This window comes from Antennarius striatus, chromosome 23 (genome assembly GCF_040054535.1).
Source record: "Antennarius striatus isolate MH-2024 chromosome 23, ASM4005453v1, whole genome shotgun sequence".
Lineage (NCBI taxonomy): Eukaryota > Metazoa > Chordata > Actinopteri > Lophiiformes > Antennariidae > Antennarius > Antennarius striatus.
Window position 1 is genome coordinate 10,309,734 of NC_090798.1, and position 17,851 is coordinate 10,327,584.

Consider the following 17,851-nt stretch of genomic DNA (forward strand, 5'->3'; position numbering starts at 1 on the left):
AGCCCCGCCCCCCTAAAGGGATATAGTTGGGTGGGGAAAAGGGGCGGGGTTTATGTAGTGGTCTTTTTTTAGTCGTTGGCTTCATGACTTCACCAGCCATAGTTGAAAGTGTGGTTTCCATGGAAACATGATGTTGTAGGTGACTCTGGCCGCGACAGAGAACCTGCCCCGCCGTTGAGCGACATTATCAGCGACCAATCAGATCACAGCGGGCCCCCCGTTGCCTTGACGAAGGTCTACATTCTGGGCATGTCCGTTGTACCTTCTGGGCGTGTCCAGTCTCCATTCTGGGCGTGTCCAGTCTCCATTCTGGGCGTGTCCAGTCTCCATTCTGGGCGTGTCCAGTCTCCATTCTGGGCGTGTCCAGTCTCCGTTCTGGGCTCCTCCTGGCATGGCGGCGCCTCCTCCTCATGTTCTCCTCCTCGTGTCCTCCTCCGTTGCCATGGCAGCCAGGATCCAGCCTCATCCTATCAGTCTGACCTCCTTTCTGAGCAAAGTCACAACTTTTAATTGGCATTAGCGACAGCAGCTGTGCTTCCTCTGGGTGGCGGTGGCGGTGGTGGCGGCGCTGTAATAGCACTCCGGTGGTTCTTTGCATGCTAATGAAGGACAGGATGACTGAAGAACCGCCCCCTCACCGGCCGCGCCCAGTGTCTCTGTATCGGATCGGAGGTGAGCGTTCTGAGGAAGAGGAGTGGAGGAACGCCGTCCTTAACGGCGCTGGATTCTTCAGCTGCGCCGGCCCTTTAAATAGAGGTGTGGCTTCTGAACCCCAACGCCCGGGGGGGTGGGGTTAAATGAATCGAGATCTTTCATCCGTCATCTCTGCTTACCGGACCTTTAACGTTTCCTTATTGCAGCGCATCCCTCCCCCGTCACGCCTTCCTGTTGACCCACTTAACCCCGCCCCCTGCCCTCCTCTTGTCTAATTTTACCCCCGCGCCCCCCCTCTTTGCTTTTTACATGCAGAATGCTTTCATCACACGTGTCCTACATACAGCTCTGCAGCGTCTGTGTGTGTGTGTGTGTGTGTGTGTGTGTGTGTGTGTGTGTGTGTTATCGGCTCTCGCAGACGACCTCGGCCTTTCAGACGGCGTTCCGGTGAAATGAAGAGGGGGGGGGCTCTTAGAGAAAGGTGTGAAAAGATGGCCGTCAAAAGAAGGATGGAGAGGTGTCACTCGGGGACGGGGGGTAGGGGGGTAGCATGAGCCCTGTTAGCACGTTAGCTTGCTGTGACGCCGCTGGCGCGTCTGCTCGCTGAAGTGCCAGAGGAAAGCGTGACAGTTGATGGCGTCAGTGGGAGGGGCCACGGGATGGCGAGCGACTTCCCCAGGACAGAAAACCAACAAAAAAAGAAGTAGAGACATCCAGAAGGATGGCGGGGGGGGCGGTCATTTTTGATTCTTGTCCCTGTGAAATGTCACGTCCCACAGGGTCTCCGTTTGGGGGTGGGGGGGGGCGTAGGGGGCGGGGCAACAGGCCAGGAGCAGCCTGTTATCAAACCGTCCACAGCTGACCTTCCGGCGCTCCGGAGACGGGAATCTGGAAAGAAGACGGCCAAAGTTTTCCCGTCATAAACGACATCAAAGGCAGTGATTCTGCAGCAACCAATCAGTGGTGAAGGGGGAGGGGCAATGGGCGGTTTCCTGTGTGGGTGGATTAGCGCCGGTTCTGTTAGAGCCACATTAGCGCTAGCATTAGCCACGGAGCGGGAGCCGGAACGGGATTGGACCCATTCGGCGGCGGTTTGACGAATCAGATGGATTAATTAGTCGTAATCGATTGAACGGTGGGGGGGGGGGGGGCTCATCGCTCTGTCGCCATGGTAACATGTAGCCAATCACTTTGCTCTGAGACACGTCCCTTGTTTCCCTTTTATTTCTGAAGCGAGTTCAGTTGGCACAGCCGATGACCGGCTTTATATCAGCTGATCGGTCAGCTCTACGACTGGTGGTTAGTTCTAGTTAGTTGTAGTTATTCCTAGTTGTAGTTCTGTTTAGTCCTCGTTAGTTGTAGTTAAACAGTTCTAGTTATTTCTAGTTAATTGTTCTAGTTATATTTAGTTGGTTCTAGTTCATTGTCCCTGTTCTAGTTAGTTCTAATTAATTGTTCTCGTTAATTCAAGTTAGTTCTAGTTAATTCTAGCTAGTTCTAGTTTTAGTTCAAGATGGTTCTAGTTGTAGTTCTATTTAGTTCTCGTTAGTTCTAGCTAGTTAAACAGTTCTAGTTAGTTCTAGTTAATTGTTGTAGTTCTAGTTGATTCTACTTCATTATCCCTGTTAGTTCTAGTTAATTGTTTTCGTTAATTGTAGTTAGTTTTAGTTAGTTCTAGTTAGTTCTAGCGATTTCTAGTTAGTTCTAGTTAATTCTAGTAAGTTCTACTTCCGCCATTGTTTCCGATCTCCATATTATTCCCATTGACTCCCGTTTTGCTCTGCTGGTTCACGCCGTCGCTCCGGGCTCGCTGTCCTGGGGGAGCGTCCATCCTGAATCCCGGCTGCCGCTTCGCCGGCCCGGGACGCCGCCGACAACTTCCTCTCCAGCCCATTCGCTGGTTTAGAAATTAGTTTTCCTGGATCCATTGGAGTAATTACGGAGCATGTGGAAGCACCGTGGAAGTCATTGTCCGTCGCTCTGATGGGAAGTTAGGCTGAACAATGATCGGAGTCGGATGCGGCCGCTACGCCCGACTGTATCCCAGCATTCAATTCCGGACGAGGCGAAGAGGCGTCGCACAAAGTCGATGTGGTTTAATAAGAGTTCCAGTCGGGAACGGGAACAATGGAGCTGGAACGATGTTCCAGTCTTTAATTAGCAGCGGCGAGCGGGTTCAGCGGTTTATCAGTGACTCGGAACCTCTGTGTGTTTTATTGATGGCCTACAGGAAGTGGGGGGGCGGGGCAGAGCAGCAGTTTAAATGTAAACATGTCGGGGAAATGTTGGTTCAATTCCGTCGCCTCGTTTCTGCTTCACGGATCGTTTAGTTTTCTCCTCGTGTTTCGGGTGGATTTAGCTCTTTGTTCAGTTTATAGACGTTTGTTTCTCTTCCATCCCATAATGAGCCTCAAAACGGTTCAAGTCCGAGCCGCTGGACCAGAAAACTGACCTTTTAAGGCCATTTTGAAAACAAGAGTACGGTGGCTGATGGTGGCTAACAGATGCTAACGGTGCCTGATGGTGGCTAACGGATGCTAACGGTGGCTGATTGAGGCTAATGGATGCTAACGGAAGTTGATGGTGGGTGATGGAGGCTAACAGTGGCTGATGCTGGTTAAGGAATGCTAACAGTGGCTCATGGTGGGTAATGGTGGCTAAGGAAGGATGATGGTGGCTAACTGATACTAATGGAGGCTGATGGAGGCTAATGGTGGTTGATGGTGGCTAAGGGATGCTAACAGTGGCTCATAGTGGCTAACGGATGTTAACGAAGGCTGATGGTGGCTAACGGATGCTAACAGAAGCTAAAGGAGGTTGACAGAAATGAAAGGAGGCTAATGAAGGCTAGCATTAAAGGAGGTTGACCACTGACGCTAATGGCGGCTGATTGCGGCGACCATCAGGTGGTACACGGTGACTCATGACTGAAAGTGCATGTTGTCATGGAAACAGAGGGCTTTGCACCTGGCTACTTACCCCCCACCCCCAGACCAGCGCTACGCTAACTAGCTTGTCCTCTGGTCCCACACAGACTCACTTCCTGCCTTTAGAGTGTTTGAAGTGTCGCCATGGAATCATCCGTGACCTTTCACTTTCACATTAAAGCGGAATGCGGCGCCGGCGGTGTTCAGCCGATAGCGTGGAGCCGAGCCCGCCGGACGGCTCTGCGGCGCCGAGATAGGACGTCTCCGGCGTCATCCCTTTGGGATACGGAACGGCGGAGAAACACGGGAGCGTGGAGAAAAGGATTTCCTTTTTCCTTTCAGAGCGGAGACGAATCTCAAGCGGCGACGAGTCGAATAGCGGTGGCGGCTTTAAGGAGGTGTGGCCTGCAGACCGGCGCCGTCCGGTTCTACGTCTGGCTTGCGTTTGTCCCGCCCCGATCAGTGCGTTTTTAATTCAGCGAAGACTCGCATTAGGTCACGGCGTCGCTCGTAAACAAACAACAACAATGAAACAACAACAAAAATAAACAGGAGGGAGGGGCAGAAACCTCGCAGACAGAGAAAAAGGCGACGCCCCCCCTACCCCAGGCTCCTCCCCAGCGTAGCCATCTGTACAGTGCGATTAATCATCCTATATCCCCAGACATGGCGAGCTGATGCCTGGACACTCAAAGCCTGTGTGTGTGTGCGATCATCGCACTTGTGTGTGTGTTTCTAGATCCGCAGCCAAGTGCTGTCTGGCGTGTGTGTGTGTGTGTGTGTGTGTGTGTGTGTGTGTGTGCGTGTCTGCACTGTCAGTGATGCCGTGTTTGGCGTTTGTGTGGACACACACGGGTGTGGATGCGTCCTGTTTGTTTACCGCCGCTGCGCCGCCGGCTGCAGCTTGTTCCCGTGGCGACCAGGCGACGTTTACGGTGTTAATTGGCAACACGTTCTGGATTGGTCTGGTGGGATGGAGAGCGGCGGAGGCCGTGGATCGACGAGGACACACCCCCTCGCTGCATTAAAGGGCAGATCCTCATTGGCGTTGCTTGTGGAAGGCGGATCGGTGGGTGGGGTCACCGGGTGTTTTCAGCCCCTCCCATGACAGGAAAACCTTCCATGCTTTGATGTTTAACGGTACATGGCGTCGCCCAGCAACAGCGCGTTTTCGTCTGGCGGGAAAGTTAGAAAGGTGTCCAAAAGTGTTGGGACGCATTTGTGGAAGATTCCATTTTGATTCCTTGGGAGGAAGAGGAGGAGGAAGAGGAGGAGGAGGCAGAACCCACTCGAGTTTGTGGCTGCGGTTTTCAAATGTAGAGGGGCGTGGCCTCAGTCTGAGCCACCGCCAAAGAAACAAAAGCGAGGTGTTGATGATGATGGAGGGACGTCTGATGAATGAGTGACAGCTGGAGGAGTGGATTCAGGCCTCGCTTCACCATCAAAGCGTTCCACGGATCCACTTCCTGTTCCATGGCCGCTGATCCGGGTTCCATGTGAACGCTCTGCTCCAGCACGTGATGCGTTTCCTGTTTCCTGTCAGGCTAATTCGTTAGCTTCGCTTATGAAGATGTTCACTCGTTCACCGCAGCGACAGACGGAGGGGTGAGAAGAAAAACGAGAGATTGGAAATTAATTTTGGCGTTCATCCGGGCGTGAAACTGTGTTTGTGTAGGGGGGAGGAGGAAGGGGGGGTAAGGGGGAGGGCCGGGGGTGTTTTCCTATCAAGTGGCCTCCAGTAAGGAGGACAGGAATGGAGGTTCGTCACAGAGAGAGGAATAAAATAACCCTGGTGGAGAAACAGAACATCGGATAAAAGTAAGGTGATGGAAGCAGGAGCGTGGAGGCGGGGCCAGGGGGCGGGGTCAAAGCTGAGGAGAACAAATGAGATAGAGGTGAAATGCAGACGGATGGAGATGAGCCCTCATCAAAAGATGGATGGAGGGAGATAAGAGGAGTCTGGGAGGATTACGACGGCTCAGGGATACCTGAGATCAGATCGCCGTGGAAACGAAAAGATCGCCGTAGAGACGAGAGGAGCTTACGACCAAAGGAGCACGGATACGACACGGAGGAAAAAAATACGCTGGAGTTTTCTGGAAGCCGTGGAGAGTCAGCGGCGAAGCTTCACTTAATGGAAAGGAAGTGAGGAAGATTTTCTGACTCAGCGTTTCAGTGGAACTATATTATGAATAAAATAGAATCTCGAGATATGAGTTTAATCCGTTCCCGATTCATGAAAAAAGCCCCAAACTCTTGTCGGAAAAAAAATAAATTATAAACCAATAGACATGCAGACTTTACCTGTGTATAATCTATTATATATAAGTAAAAAATACTAAAGAATGAAAAGAAACACAAAACTCAGGAGAACTCATGAGTTACGTCTTTACTTCCCCAAGGAGAATGAGATCCGGTCTCGGCTGTTGTTGTATCCATCCGCCAACAGGTGGTGGATGATACCTCGTGTCTCGAGGTTCTGGTGTATTTTAAAGATAATGACCTGAGTTCAGATCTTCATCTGGAACCGGGACAGGAGGAACTAGTTCCCCGGCTTAGTTTCTACGCATACGCCGACGATCCATTGCTTTACAAAGCAAATGAGATGAAGCGATGACATAACTTGCTCGACTCTGGATCGGGTGGCGTTCTGGGAAGCGTGACGATCCTTAAATAGACGTGGAACCTTTTCCTTCTCCTTTCCTGTCCTACTTCGGATCTTCATCCTCTTTATCTTCTTCTCTCCTGCTCCCACACTTCCCAGAGACTTTTAAAGCTCCTCTATTTGTTCTCCTGCCTGTTTTCTTTACCCGTTCCCCGAGCTCCTCCTTTTCCCTCCTTCAATTTTGCTCGATTTCTCCGTCCGTCTATCATGTATTTTTTATTGCCTTTGAGACCCGCCAGTCTTCGCTGGTTCGGCTCGGTTTGACGATAAAACAGGCGCACTTTTTTGCGAGGAGGAGGAGGAGGAAGAGGCTGGATGTGGAAATAATTCTTAACACTTCCTGATAAGTGTGTGTCGGACAGTCCCATGAGATGGTGGGTGGGGGTGGGGGTGGGGGGTGGGTGTTTCTGATTGGACGTCTGTCACCTCCAACCTATCCCACCCCGGTCAAAGATTGCCCGAGAAGTGAAAACATGTGATGGCTGCAGGCCACGCCCCCTAGTGTGTCATCTTAGAATGTGGTTCACGTGGTAGCGGGTTGGTTCTAAGGGCTGTATGGGGGGTGGGGGGGGGGTGGAGCTGCCATAAATGCAGGGGGAGAATAAAGGCGCTGCAACAACTGAGAGGAGGAAGATGAGAGGAGGGATGGAGCGGCGGAGGTGAGGTGACCTACTTAGCAACGGAGGGATGCTGCATCTGGAATGAGAGGAGAGGAAGATACATCCCCCCCCACCCCCACATACCCTCAGTCCCCCCTCCCTACACCTCCCCTCCCTCCCCTCTCCAAAAGGACAGAAATGATTGACATTCGGCCGTATTGGGTGCTTTGTTTGAGTCTTGGTTTTATTTTTATTATTTTTTTATTTTATATACTGAGGTGGGGCCTATCAGGGGGAGGGAGGGGCTGAAGGGAATGCGATCAAAGGATGTTATTCGCTCTCTGCCGTCGGATGAGTTCTGGTTGGCGGCGAACCGTTTGAAAGAAGTGGGATGCTGATCTGCATGAGAGCGGCGGGAGCATCTGTCCAACAGGAAGTGTTAGCACGCGGCGCTGCTTTAGCATTCCAGTTCAAATTAACTCGTTATTCGATTAACCTCTGGCTCAGAGCTCTAGTGCCCCGCCCCCCGGCGGGCGTCGCCCGCTCACCTTTAATCAGCTGGTTGTAATAATATTTACTCTGATCTTCTGCTGCCGTCTGATTAATCCTCACTTCCTGTTGCCAGAGGAAATCTGCATATTCAAACGTAAACAGGAGCTATTTAAAGCTAACGCGACGCCGCCGCTCCTCGTGTTGCGCGTCTGTCACACAAACCCCCCCCCCCCCGACGCTCCTCATGAATATGCATCACGTCACTCCGGGTGTCCCCTCCTCGTTCACCTGCCACTCGCCGTGGAGACGATTGGTGTCAACATGGAGGGGGGGGGGGGGTTCCAGTGTGAAACAGGAAGTGATCCAGACACGGGCGTCTGACCCAGCAGCCAATCAGAAAGGAGGGTTGAGAAGCGATGTTGCTATAGTTCCATCTGGGAGGGGAGTAACGGAACAAGTCCGATGGAGGAGGGGGGTAAGGGGGGGGCTTCTCGTTCTGGTCCGACCGGGACACGAACGCCGACCGCCGGTGAAGCGAAGCCGCTGATGATGAGGGGAGTAAACACGGCGACGGAGGGAGGAGGGACTCCAAATGAAGAGCGAGGGACAAATAAGAGCGGCGACGCCCCCGGGACTCCGACATGGGGGGGGTGGGGGTGGCGGATAATGGCCTCTGTGGTGTGAGCACGAAAGAATAGAGACAGGAAATGAAGGTGAGATTGAAAAGATGGAAGGAAAATTGAAAAAGGAGAGGGACGGAGCGGCGCCGACTCGGAGCGGCGGCGCCCCCCCCCCACTCGGGATTCTGGGCGGCGAGCGTTAGGCTCCAGGATTGACCGACCATCACGTCTGGGGATGGAGGTGCCGGTCGGGCGAAATCCGCACGAACCGTAATAAATCCCCACCCAGTGGGAGGGGCTTGATTGTCCGCCGCAGCCTCTGGTTTCCTGATCAATACGATCTATAGTCGATACGAAAGCCGATGGATGAGGGACTCCGTTCGCTCACAGGCTTCAGTCCCAGAGGTCATAGGTCACAGATGTTGTTTTTACTCTTCACCCCCCCCTCACTTCCCACCGACCCCCCCCCCCGCCTTGTTTCATGAGCTTCAGAAGCTAACGCGGCCTCGCTCCTCTCCTCGCCTCCCCGTGTTGTCCTGTCACTCCTCCCCTCCTCTCCCGCTCCTCTCCCTCTTTAATTGGTTGGGGGTCGGTTGCCGTCGGATACCGCTGTCACTCCTGTCGGCGCGTGACGTCTCGCCGTTTCTTCTCCGCGCATTCGATCCCGGATGAAACGCTTAAACAAACTTGGACAGGACGGTCGGGTGGGGGAGGGGGTCAAAGGTCACGTCACAAGCAGAGGAAACGCTGACGGCAGAACAAGACCTGGATAAAAGCTGTGGGGGGTGGGGGGGGGGGTGAAGAGGAAGTCCTGTTGGTGTGGATCAGTGGGATGAAGATGAAGATGAAGATCTCGTTTAATCATCTCATTGTAAAGAGAACAGAGGAGGAGGAGGAAATAAAGGGGGGGTGATGAAGGCTTCGGTTTCCTCCTGTGGCCTGGGCAGCGCCTCCTCTTCCTCTCCTCTCCATCTCCTCCTCTTCCTCTCTGGCCTGAAGACAGTGATGCTTGATCTTCAGAGCGTCGTCCTCCGGTCGATCCTCCGTCCCGCTGGCGCCGGTCCGAAAACCACTAACGAATGCTTTGAGGTGGCGTCCATAGAGACAGGAAGTCCCGCCCCCTGGGCGGTTCTCTTCTTCTGTGGTTTGGTTCTGGTTTTGACTCGATGAGGCTGAACGAGTTCGAGTCTGAAGGAGCAAAAATATGTAAACAAAAGTTTTTTTCATTTACATAAACGTAACTCCTCCCCTCTTGCCCCCCCCCCCCCTGCAGGTCTTCCGGAGCGGCGAGGGCATGGGCATTCGTTTGGACAGCGCTTCAGCCTTCCAGGGCGCCGTCATCTCCCCACATTACGACTCCCTGCTGGTGAAGGTCATCGCCAGCGGGAAGGACCTCCAGACGGCGTCTTCCAAAATGGGCCGGGCGCTCGCCGAGTTCCGAGTGCGAGGCGTCAAGGTAGGACGAGTGGGGGCGGCGCCGGCCCCTTCCTGTTTCATTTGTGTTTCCTGGATGAAGTGTTTGTGTGTGTGGGGGTGTTTGTCATGTCATCAGCGGCTGAACGGCGCCGCCTTAATGAACAGTCGTGATTTACGGCGTTCCCGGCGCGCCTGGGGTCACCTCCGAACGCTCGCCGTTTACATCCTGCGTTTATTACGACGTGCTTTTAATTTGAAACATCTCGTCAACGTGACAACGCTGACTCGGCAGATCTGGAGACGTTTTTATTTTTATCCGCGTAATGAAAGATAAAAATAACGGTTATGGCGCCGCCGTCCTGACAGATGGAGGACGTTTCCGCTCGACGACGGTTATCGTTCCTCGGGATAAAGACGAGGACGAGGGTCGTTTCGCCTGCGTGTCTCCATTTCCAAGTGGCGATTAGGGTATCACCCAGAGGGGAAACCCTGGGATGATGTTGTCATGACGATCAAGAAGAAAACAAACAACAGAAATAAACATAAACAGAATTGAAACGGGTTCTTCTTCTCTGGCCCGTTTTAGCTCGTTAGCACGTTAGCCGTAGCGCTTCCTGTTGTCTTGGCGGCGGCGTCGGAGAAGGACGCGTGATAACATGGTGATACGTTTTGTCCTCATTGTCGTTGGCACCGTGGGCATCAGCGTTATCCTGGACTGAACTGCTGCATCTTTCACGTCGCCATGGCAACCACAGCATCAGCATCATCATCATCATCGGAAGCACAGAATGCTTCATCCGGTGACCTTCTGGAAAAAAGAACGTTCTGTTGGATGGAGGTCAACGTGGAGCCCCGCCCTTTGACCCGTTGGCGGTCTGCCTCTGGTTCTGGGGGGGTTCTGGTTCTGTTGGGGGGGGGGTTCTCCAGGTTGACCTTTATTTCCAGGCGAGAAGAACAACGACAGGATGGAGGGATGGTTCCTCCTCGCCTCGTGTTGAATTAAGTTTGGCATTTCGGAGCGTCGTCTCCGGTGTGTGTGCGCTCATTTTTGTTTTTTTGTGTCGCTTTAAAATGCCACGGCGACGGCGAAGAAAGAGACGCACGAAAAACAGGCGAGCAGACGAACAAGCGGGGGGGGGGGGCGGCTGAAGATGGATGGATGGATGGATGGATGGAGCGGTGGAAAACAACAATAGGGCGTTTAAGATGGAGTGAGGCCGGCAAACACACACACACACACACACACACACACACTGGAGGCTGCTTTGTGTTGGCGAAGGCGAACAGGGGAGCGCCGGCGGGCTGAATGAGGATGTTTCCATGGCGACGACACAAACAAGCTGATTTCTAAGGAGCCACAAAGAAACAACTGAACTCCGGCGTCGCCACCGGCGACCGAGCGCTGCTGGTTGGGAGGGCGCTCGTCCCCAAGCTCATTAGGCGTCCGGTTGCCGTTAGCGACCGAGCTCGAATGTAGCGCCGTCCGCGGCGGCTGGTTAATTAAAGCCATGCTAGCTGGCGCCGCATATTGATCGTGTCATCAAACCAGATTGGATTGGAAGTCTTAATTAAATTATGGATTTGTCAGCCGGGGGGATGGGGGGGTTCCAGATCGAAGGTGAATTAAAGTCAATTCAGAAGTTGAATTCAGGTCTTTATTAAATAAATATTTGCATTAGGAAGAAAAATCAGGATGTCGTCGACATAAATTTATTTCTGGTAGCTTGTTATTGATTAGAATTGATCATTGATTTCAGTCTTTTGAGTGAACATGAGGCTGTCAGGATTCAAACACTGACAGACAACGTATTGATTAATATGTCCTTTCAAAGTAAAATGACACAAAAGGCCCCAATCAAAATAAAGTGATCGATATGTTTAATCCCCGAGGAGCCAGTTAATATAAGGGGCGTGGCTTTGCTTCAAGGGCGTGGCTTTGCTTCAAGGGCGTGGCTTTGCGTCAGGGGAGTGGCTTTTGGCCGAGAGGGCTCACCTCAGGTCATCGCGAGGATGCATACCCATGATCCTCGGCTCCTTCCTGCGTCTCCATTCATTTCCCTGCTCCCGTTTCTTCCCGGTAAGAAATACGTTTCATAATGGAATTAGTCCGGCGTCAGTGATGCTCCAGAAATCCCAGCATGCAGCTGGAATCCATCATGCCGACCAACCGGCTGTGATGATTCTACCGACACCGCAGACTCAGCCCGTCCCGTGTTCACCCGTCGTGTCCGACCCGCTTGTCAGGCGGGTCGAACCGGTTCTACTTCCTGTCACGCTCCTCCGGGTCTGACCCGTCTGACTTCATGGGGAAGCTTGTCTGGTGGTTCTGCCACGTGTGTCGGGTGGTCTCTGGAGCCCCAGGGGAGGGGCCACCGACTTGTGTCCGTTGTTTTTCTTCATCTTTCTATCCCCCGTCGGATCCTGGGATCCAGGACGTTACGCCGGATGACGGCGGCGCAACGGCGTCCAGATGAAGCTCCTGTTTCTCTTCTAATCTTCATTTGTGTGGAAACAATTCGTCCAGCGATCAATACTTAATAATGCCAGGGATCAGTATTTAAAAATTCCAGGGATCAATATCTAATAATTCCAGTGATCAGGAATTAGACCGACCATACCCTGTGTGGACAGAAGTATTTGGACACTATCTTTTAAACCTGCAGCAACTCCTGGCAGATCCGTCCCTTCACTTCTGTCCATTAGGCACACACTCTTCCTCTCTCTTCCTTTCCGGTCCTGTCACCGTCGTCCCCGGTAACGGGATGAAGGCATCTCACCTCCGATCCGGAGGCGGCCTGGCGCGACCCGAGCGCGGCGTCCCCGGGTCGGATTAGAATGAAGCGCTGAGCCGAGATCAGACGCTCAGCGTTAGAAAGGAGACGCGAGGAGCAGGAAAATCCATCTCATCAGACTGATCAGTGAGAATAAGAGGTTTAGACACACTCCGACAACACACACACACACACACACACACACACACACACACACACACACATTAATATGTGTCCCCAGAGGGAGGGGGGGGGGTTATCTGCCTCATCTTCATTTCACACCTCTAAACAACCACTTGCACGGTACTTAGACACACGGACGTCTTGTCACCGTGTGTGTGTGTGCGTGTGTGTGTGCGTGTGTGTGCGTGTGACGAGCGCTAACATGCATATTTACGGGTCTCCCAATCCGTGCTTTTTGCAGAAGTTCTTGAAAATCCTCATTTCTTGAGGAAAATTGAATAAAAGATCAAGGAGATGCTAATGCAATTAGCGACGGAGAGCTCAGGTAGCTGATGAATGGAAGCTAATGGAAGCTAATGGGCGCTAATGGGGGGTGAGGAAATCGGTGTAAAAATAATGGTGTGAAAGTTTTTATTCTGAGAGTCGCTCAACAAAGACACGCGAGCAGCTCCGGAGAAGAAAGGTGACGGAATTACAAGGAATTACAGACTTGTTTATCTCTTGTTTACGGGTGTAAACAGAGTAAACGGAGGAGAACAACCTCTTCCTTTAAGCCCCGAGGCGTTCAAACGTCGGGGGAAACGGGGCTTTCATGTCGCGCAGACGGGTTAATCGACTTTTAGAAGGGAGGCAGCATAGGGGGGGGGGGTTGGGACGTCGTTCTGCTTCGCTAATAAACAAGTGAAGGTGTTTTCTTTACTTCTGCTCCTCCGTTTGTTTCCGTCGGATGAGCGGGAACGCCGACGCCTCACGAGAAGCCCCGCCCCCTCCGCCTTCAAAGGCGAGGAAGTCATCTTCAGGTGGCATCGCTTCAGCTACGACTTTCGAGGACTAGCGTAGCTTGTTAGCTTTACCCCGGCACATGTTGGTTGTTCTAGCCCCGCCCCCCTCTCCTCACTAGTCCCCCCCCCCAGGAGAGAAGAATTAAAAACTGATGTTTGATGATGGCAAAACGTTTTTTACACGCTAACGTGATTCATCACAAAAACTTCTGAACAACTGAACTAAATCATGACACACACACACACACACACACACACACACTGGTGTCAGCTGAGACTTTGAAGTCATAATCAGGATTAAACGGCTGAAAATCGGTCGTGACGAAGCGAAGGGAGAGAGGAAGAGGAGGATGAAGAGGAGGAAGGAATGGAAGGGAGGCTGGAGGACTCTGGAATGGAATCGTGGGGGGAAAAAAAAAAAAAAGAACGTTTTGGATTAGCCGTGAAATTTCCAAGGCGTCTGATAGAATCAGCGACCGAACGGAAAACTCATTTATTTTATTTCCTCCACACGTAATTTATTCCCAGAATCCTCTTGGCCTGATTTGTGGTCTTTTTTTTTTTTTTTTCTCTCTCAGCAGTAAAAAATAATTAAAATTGAACAGTTGAGGTGAAGACTTACGAGCCCAGTGCATTCTGGGATGATCCGTGGCTGTGTGGGCGACCCAACCAAACCGCTTCAAAGCCTCCGATTGGTTGCGCTCGGTCCTCCAGCGGTTCTTCTTCTCTGATTCGCTCGCGTGTCGCTTCCTCCTCCGGCATTCAACCACGCCGCCAGGCGTGAACTCTGATTGGTCGGACCGCCCACTGCCTCTCTCAAGGACGCGGAGTCTGTCGTTGAGGGTTCGGTTAAACTGCTGTTTATTTCCCATCGTTAGCCCTGACCAATCAGAACTACCAGAGCGCGCTGGAGGCGGAGCCTGTCGGCCATTTAATAACTTCACAAATGCTGGGGCCCCGGGGGGCCAAAGCTGTTACCTGTTGGTGGATCACAGGTGTAGGAGAGACTCAACAAGGCTAAATGTGACACACACACACACGAGCGGGGTCTAGGGGGAAGTGGGAGTTTTTAATTAAGGTTTGGAACACAAACACACTGATTAATTGATGTGTTGTAATGCTCTGTGACACACACACACACACACACACACACACACACACACACACACACACACACACTCTCACACTGCAATCTGCCAACAAGACCGTTAACACACTGAACAGATTCCTCCTCACACACTCGTTAAACCCACAATGTCGTTCGTTCCCGTCGTCGTTGGAATCGGAATCGATCGGTTTCGATCGATCGCTGGTCGTCTCCGTTGTCGGTTTAACGGAGAGGCGTTTGAATTCCTGCGGGATTGGAGACCCGTTTCCTGGGACGCGTCCGGCGGTTTGTTAACCATGTGGTTTCGAACTCGTCTCCATGGTAACACCGACGTCGGGCCGCGGATCCGACTGGCGCTGCTTTTCCCAGAGGCCCCGGCTCCCTTCGTCAGGTGTTCCGCGTCTAATTGAACGGACGTAGCGGAACACAAATCCTGATTCCTCTCTGCCGGCTGGTGGCCTGATTAGCCCGCTAGCAAACGAAACGCCGCGCTCGTCTTAAACGTTGCGCCGGCTTGCCGTTTGGCGCCGTTAAACCGCACCTGTGAGGGCATCCGGTTGTTAGCATCCGTCCGTCACGACTGCCAGTCGCGCTCATTAAAAAACAGGAAAGTTTGGAGTCGAAGTTTCCTGCACCCTAGAAACGTCTCCGTGGCGATTTGACAGCTGCGTTCGGTCGTTTCTGCTCCGGCATCTGGCGCCCCGGCAGCGCTGACAGTTTTAATGCTAATGTTTATCTCTGCTCTCGCCGCGGCGCCGCTAACGTTAAGAAACCGCCACCGGTTTGTGCCACAACGCGTTTCGTTTGTAAGGTTCAACGTGACTTTGACGGCGGCGGAATGTCGCACCTCAGCGAACACATCGTGCATTTACTTACTCCTTTGGCACCTGTCACCAAGAACAATCGCCAAAAGCTGCGCCACAGTACGATTTAGCCTGGTCGCTAATGAGACACACACACACACACACACACACACACACGACACTGGACGAGAGGTGAAATCGGGTTACGCTGACTTGCAGCTGTACCAGAAGTCATCTCTGCTGTCCTTGTTAGCTGGAGGGCTAACATTGCTGCTAGCAGCCTCCCAGGTAAGACATTTACAAAACTTGGTTGACGTCCTTCAGAAAGCCGTCCTCAAATCTAGACGACTGATAGATCGATTAGAAGAGAAGGGAGGAAGATAAAAGCAAAGACTTATCAAAAACCCGGCTAGTGTCGACTCAGGTCGGGCGATGTTGGACGAAAATGAAGTTTGAGACTGCCAGAAGAGAAAATAAAACATCTGACAGAAGAAAAACATGTTCAAAAAGGGCAGACACAGGTGTAGGGAGTCCAGAAGATCCTGGCCAATGGACACCCATCAGGGAGGAACGTCTCCGGTCAGTCTCAGACGGTTCCTGGATGAATCCGACCCAGACCTGAACCTTATTCCCACTCAGCGTTCCTGAATCAAAGAACACGTTTGCTGAAGACTTGGTTTTCCTCCAGGATGGAGCTATTTTCTCTGTTCCTGGAAGCTGAGTCTCAGTAACCTCCTCTGCTCGTCTTCCTAACTCAACCTTCCTCCCCCTGCCTGAATTCTAAAAACTATCCTTCCAGTTGGAGCGGCTTGAAAGGAAACAACAAATCCATCGGTTTGTAATGGAAGTAAAACGGTACAAAGTGGGGGAATTAAAGGAAATAATTAGAAGGGGAAGGGAAACAAAGGCAGGAGCGCAATCAAGGACGCTGTTGGCTGATTTCAAAGTGGGCGGGGTGGCGAAAACGAGGAAAAATGACTTTGGAGGATTGTTCCTGCTGGGAACCGAGCCTCTTTTCTGATTCTAATGACTTTAATTATGGTTTGCCCCGTTCCAGGTGTTCGGACCAGCTCGTGTCTGAATCCATTAATTGTCAATTAGAAGGGAAGTGGGCGGAGCCTAGCGTTATCAGCAAACCCGCACGTGTTTTAAAAGCAGGAGTGTTTGTGGCGGCGAGTCGTTTGATGGCAAGCCCTTCAAAAATAAGATAAGAGCGGCGGTGATGGGAAACAAAGAGTGTTTCATGTTGATGCCTTCTTATCGGTATGCCTGTGATGGGATTGTCAGCCAACTTTTCTCCCGGTAATCCCGCCGTTTAACGGAAGCCTCAGGACGCCGAAGGATGCCGGAGAGGAGGAGGAGTCTTGTAGAGGCGCGAGCGTGTTTCCGTTGTCCCTCATGTGTGTTCCTGTGTGATAGAAGGATTTAATGCTCGCTGCCATCGACGGAACAAATGCTCTCACCTCCATGGGAGGTGAAGAAGGGGGGGCGTTGGCGAGGAAGAGGAGGGGGGAGCGTTATCAACAACAACTTCATCCTCTTCCTTACTCCGCTTTTGTTGTCTTTGTCTCTGGAGAAGCAGGAAACGCCTTCCTGTTGTTCCTGTTTCCTGTTTCATTGCCTTATCAATAACATGTTGATTTGGTTGGTATAAAAATCAGGCTCCGCCCTCACCACGCCCCTCATGTGAGCGTTCGTAGAGGCATAGGGGAAAGGGTGTGGTCAGCGGTTCTGGACCAGGCAAAATGTTTTGGACCCTAAAGATCTGCTTGAGATTCATGGTGGCGTGTCTGTTGGGTTCTGACCTTTAACCTCCTGGTATGAGGATGAAAGAGATCAGAATATTTCACCTGTCCATCACCAGAACAATCGATAGATGAGTTTATTCGTCTTGGGGGGGAGGTGGGAGTTGTTGCCGTCAGTGTTTTGCTCTGTTACCCGATATAAAACTCCTCTCGAGTGAATTCCTCACCCCTGAAGTGTGAAGATCTTCCGTTGTGTCGATTAGCGCGAGCCGCGGCATCTGTGCCGCCACGATCGATGACGCACAATAGTCTCCTGATTGGATCTCACCTTTAGGTGAACGTCGCCGATCTCGGGCAGACTAATCAGGTTGTGTTCTCGTAGGTGCCTGACCTAAAATCTGCCGAGCCTTTAATCTCGCCGCCGCCATCCGGTTGGGAACAGGATCGCCGCTAAATGGCTTCATGATGAATTAATCACGTCCAAACATTTTGCTGCGAGTCGTCGCTGACGGATGATTGTTGTTGGCAGCTGGCGTTGTTAGCGGCGACGTCGAGACGCCATCTTCAAGTTGTTTTTGATTACAGTTGGAGTAACACGTCAACGATGATCAACGACCTCTTCAGATTCCAGACGGGAATGGACGGCGCCGGGTCGCCGAAGCATCGGGAGACTTCACTTTTGATGGTGTGAAGGTCGAATGTGTTAGCGTGATTAGCAGAACACTATCGTCCAAACATCTCTACCGTTACTTCAACACTGTTCTCAAGGAGATATCACACGTTTCTTCAGCGTCTTTGAGCCGGCGCTGACGAGCGGCGGGACGGCGTATCTTCTCCGCTTCCCTTGAAGCGTCAGCGGCGGTTGTTTGACGACTTTGATGTGGAACAAGCACGAGTTAAGCTGCAGCCTGAGATGCAACAGATGAGGATAAGAAGCCCGCGTTGGCAGCGGTTACTGTATTTACTGCCTCCACCTAAAGAAACGATTATGACAACCACGCTACTGGCCTGATAAGATGGGAAATTTTGTTTTTTTCCTTTCAAGGAAAGAATAACAACAGAAAAGTCTTTGTTTTGTCTGACAGG

The 17,851-nt window shown here is 52.0% G+C and overlaps 1 protein-coding gene across 1 annotated transcript in view; it reads left to right on the forward strand.

The window, feature by feature from the left end:
• pcxb (pyruvate carboxylase b) overlaps positions 1-17,851 on the forward strand; it is a 100,276-nt gene that overhangs the window by 28,405 nt on the left and 54,020 nt on the right. Inside the window, exon 12 of the mRNA XM_068308017.1 lies at positions 9,231-9,413. Coding sequence (XP_068164118.1) covers positions 9,231-9,413 — 183 coding nt within the window. The remainder of the gene's footprint in view (positions 1-9,230; positions 9,414-17,851) is intronic.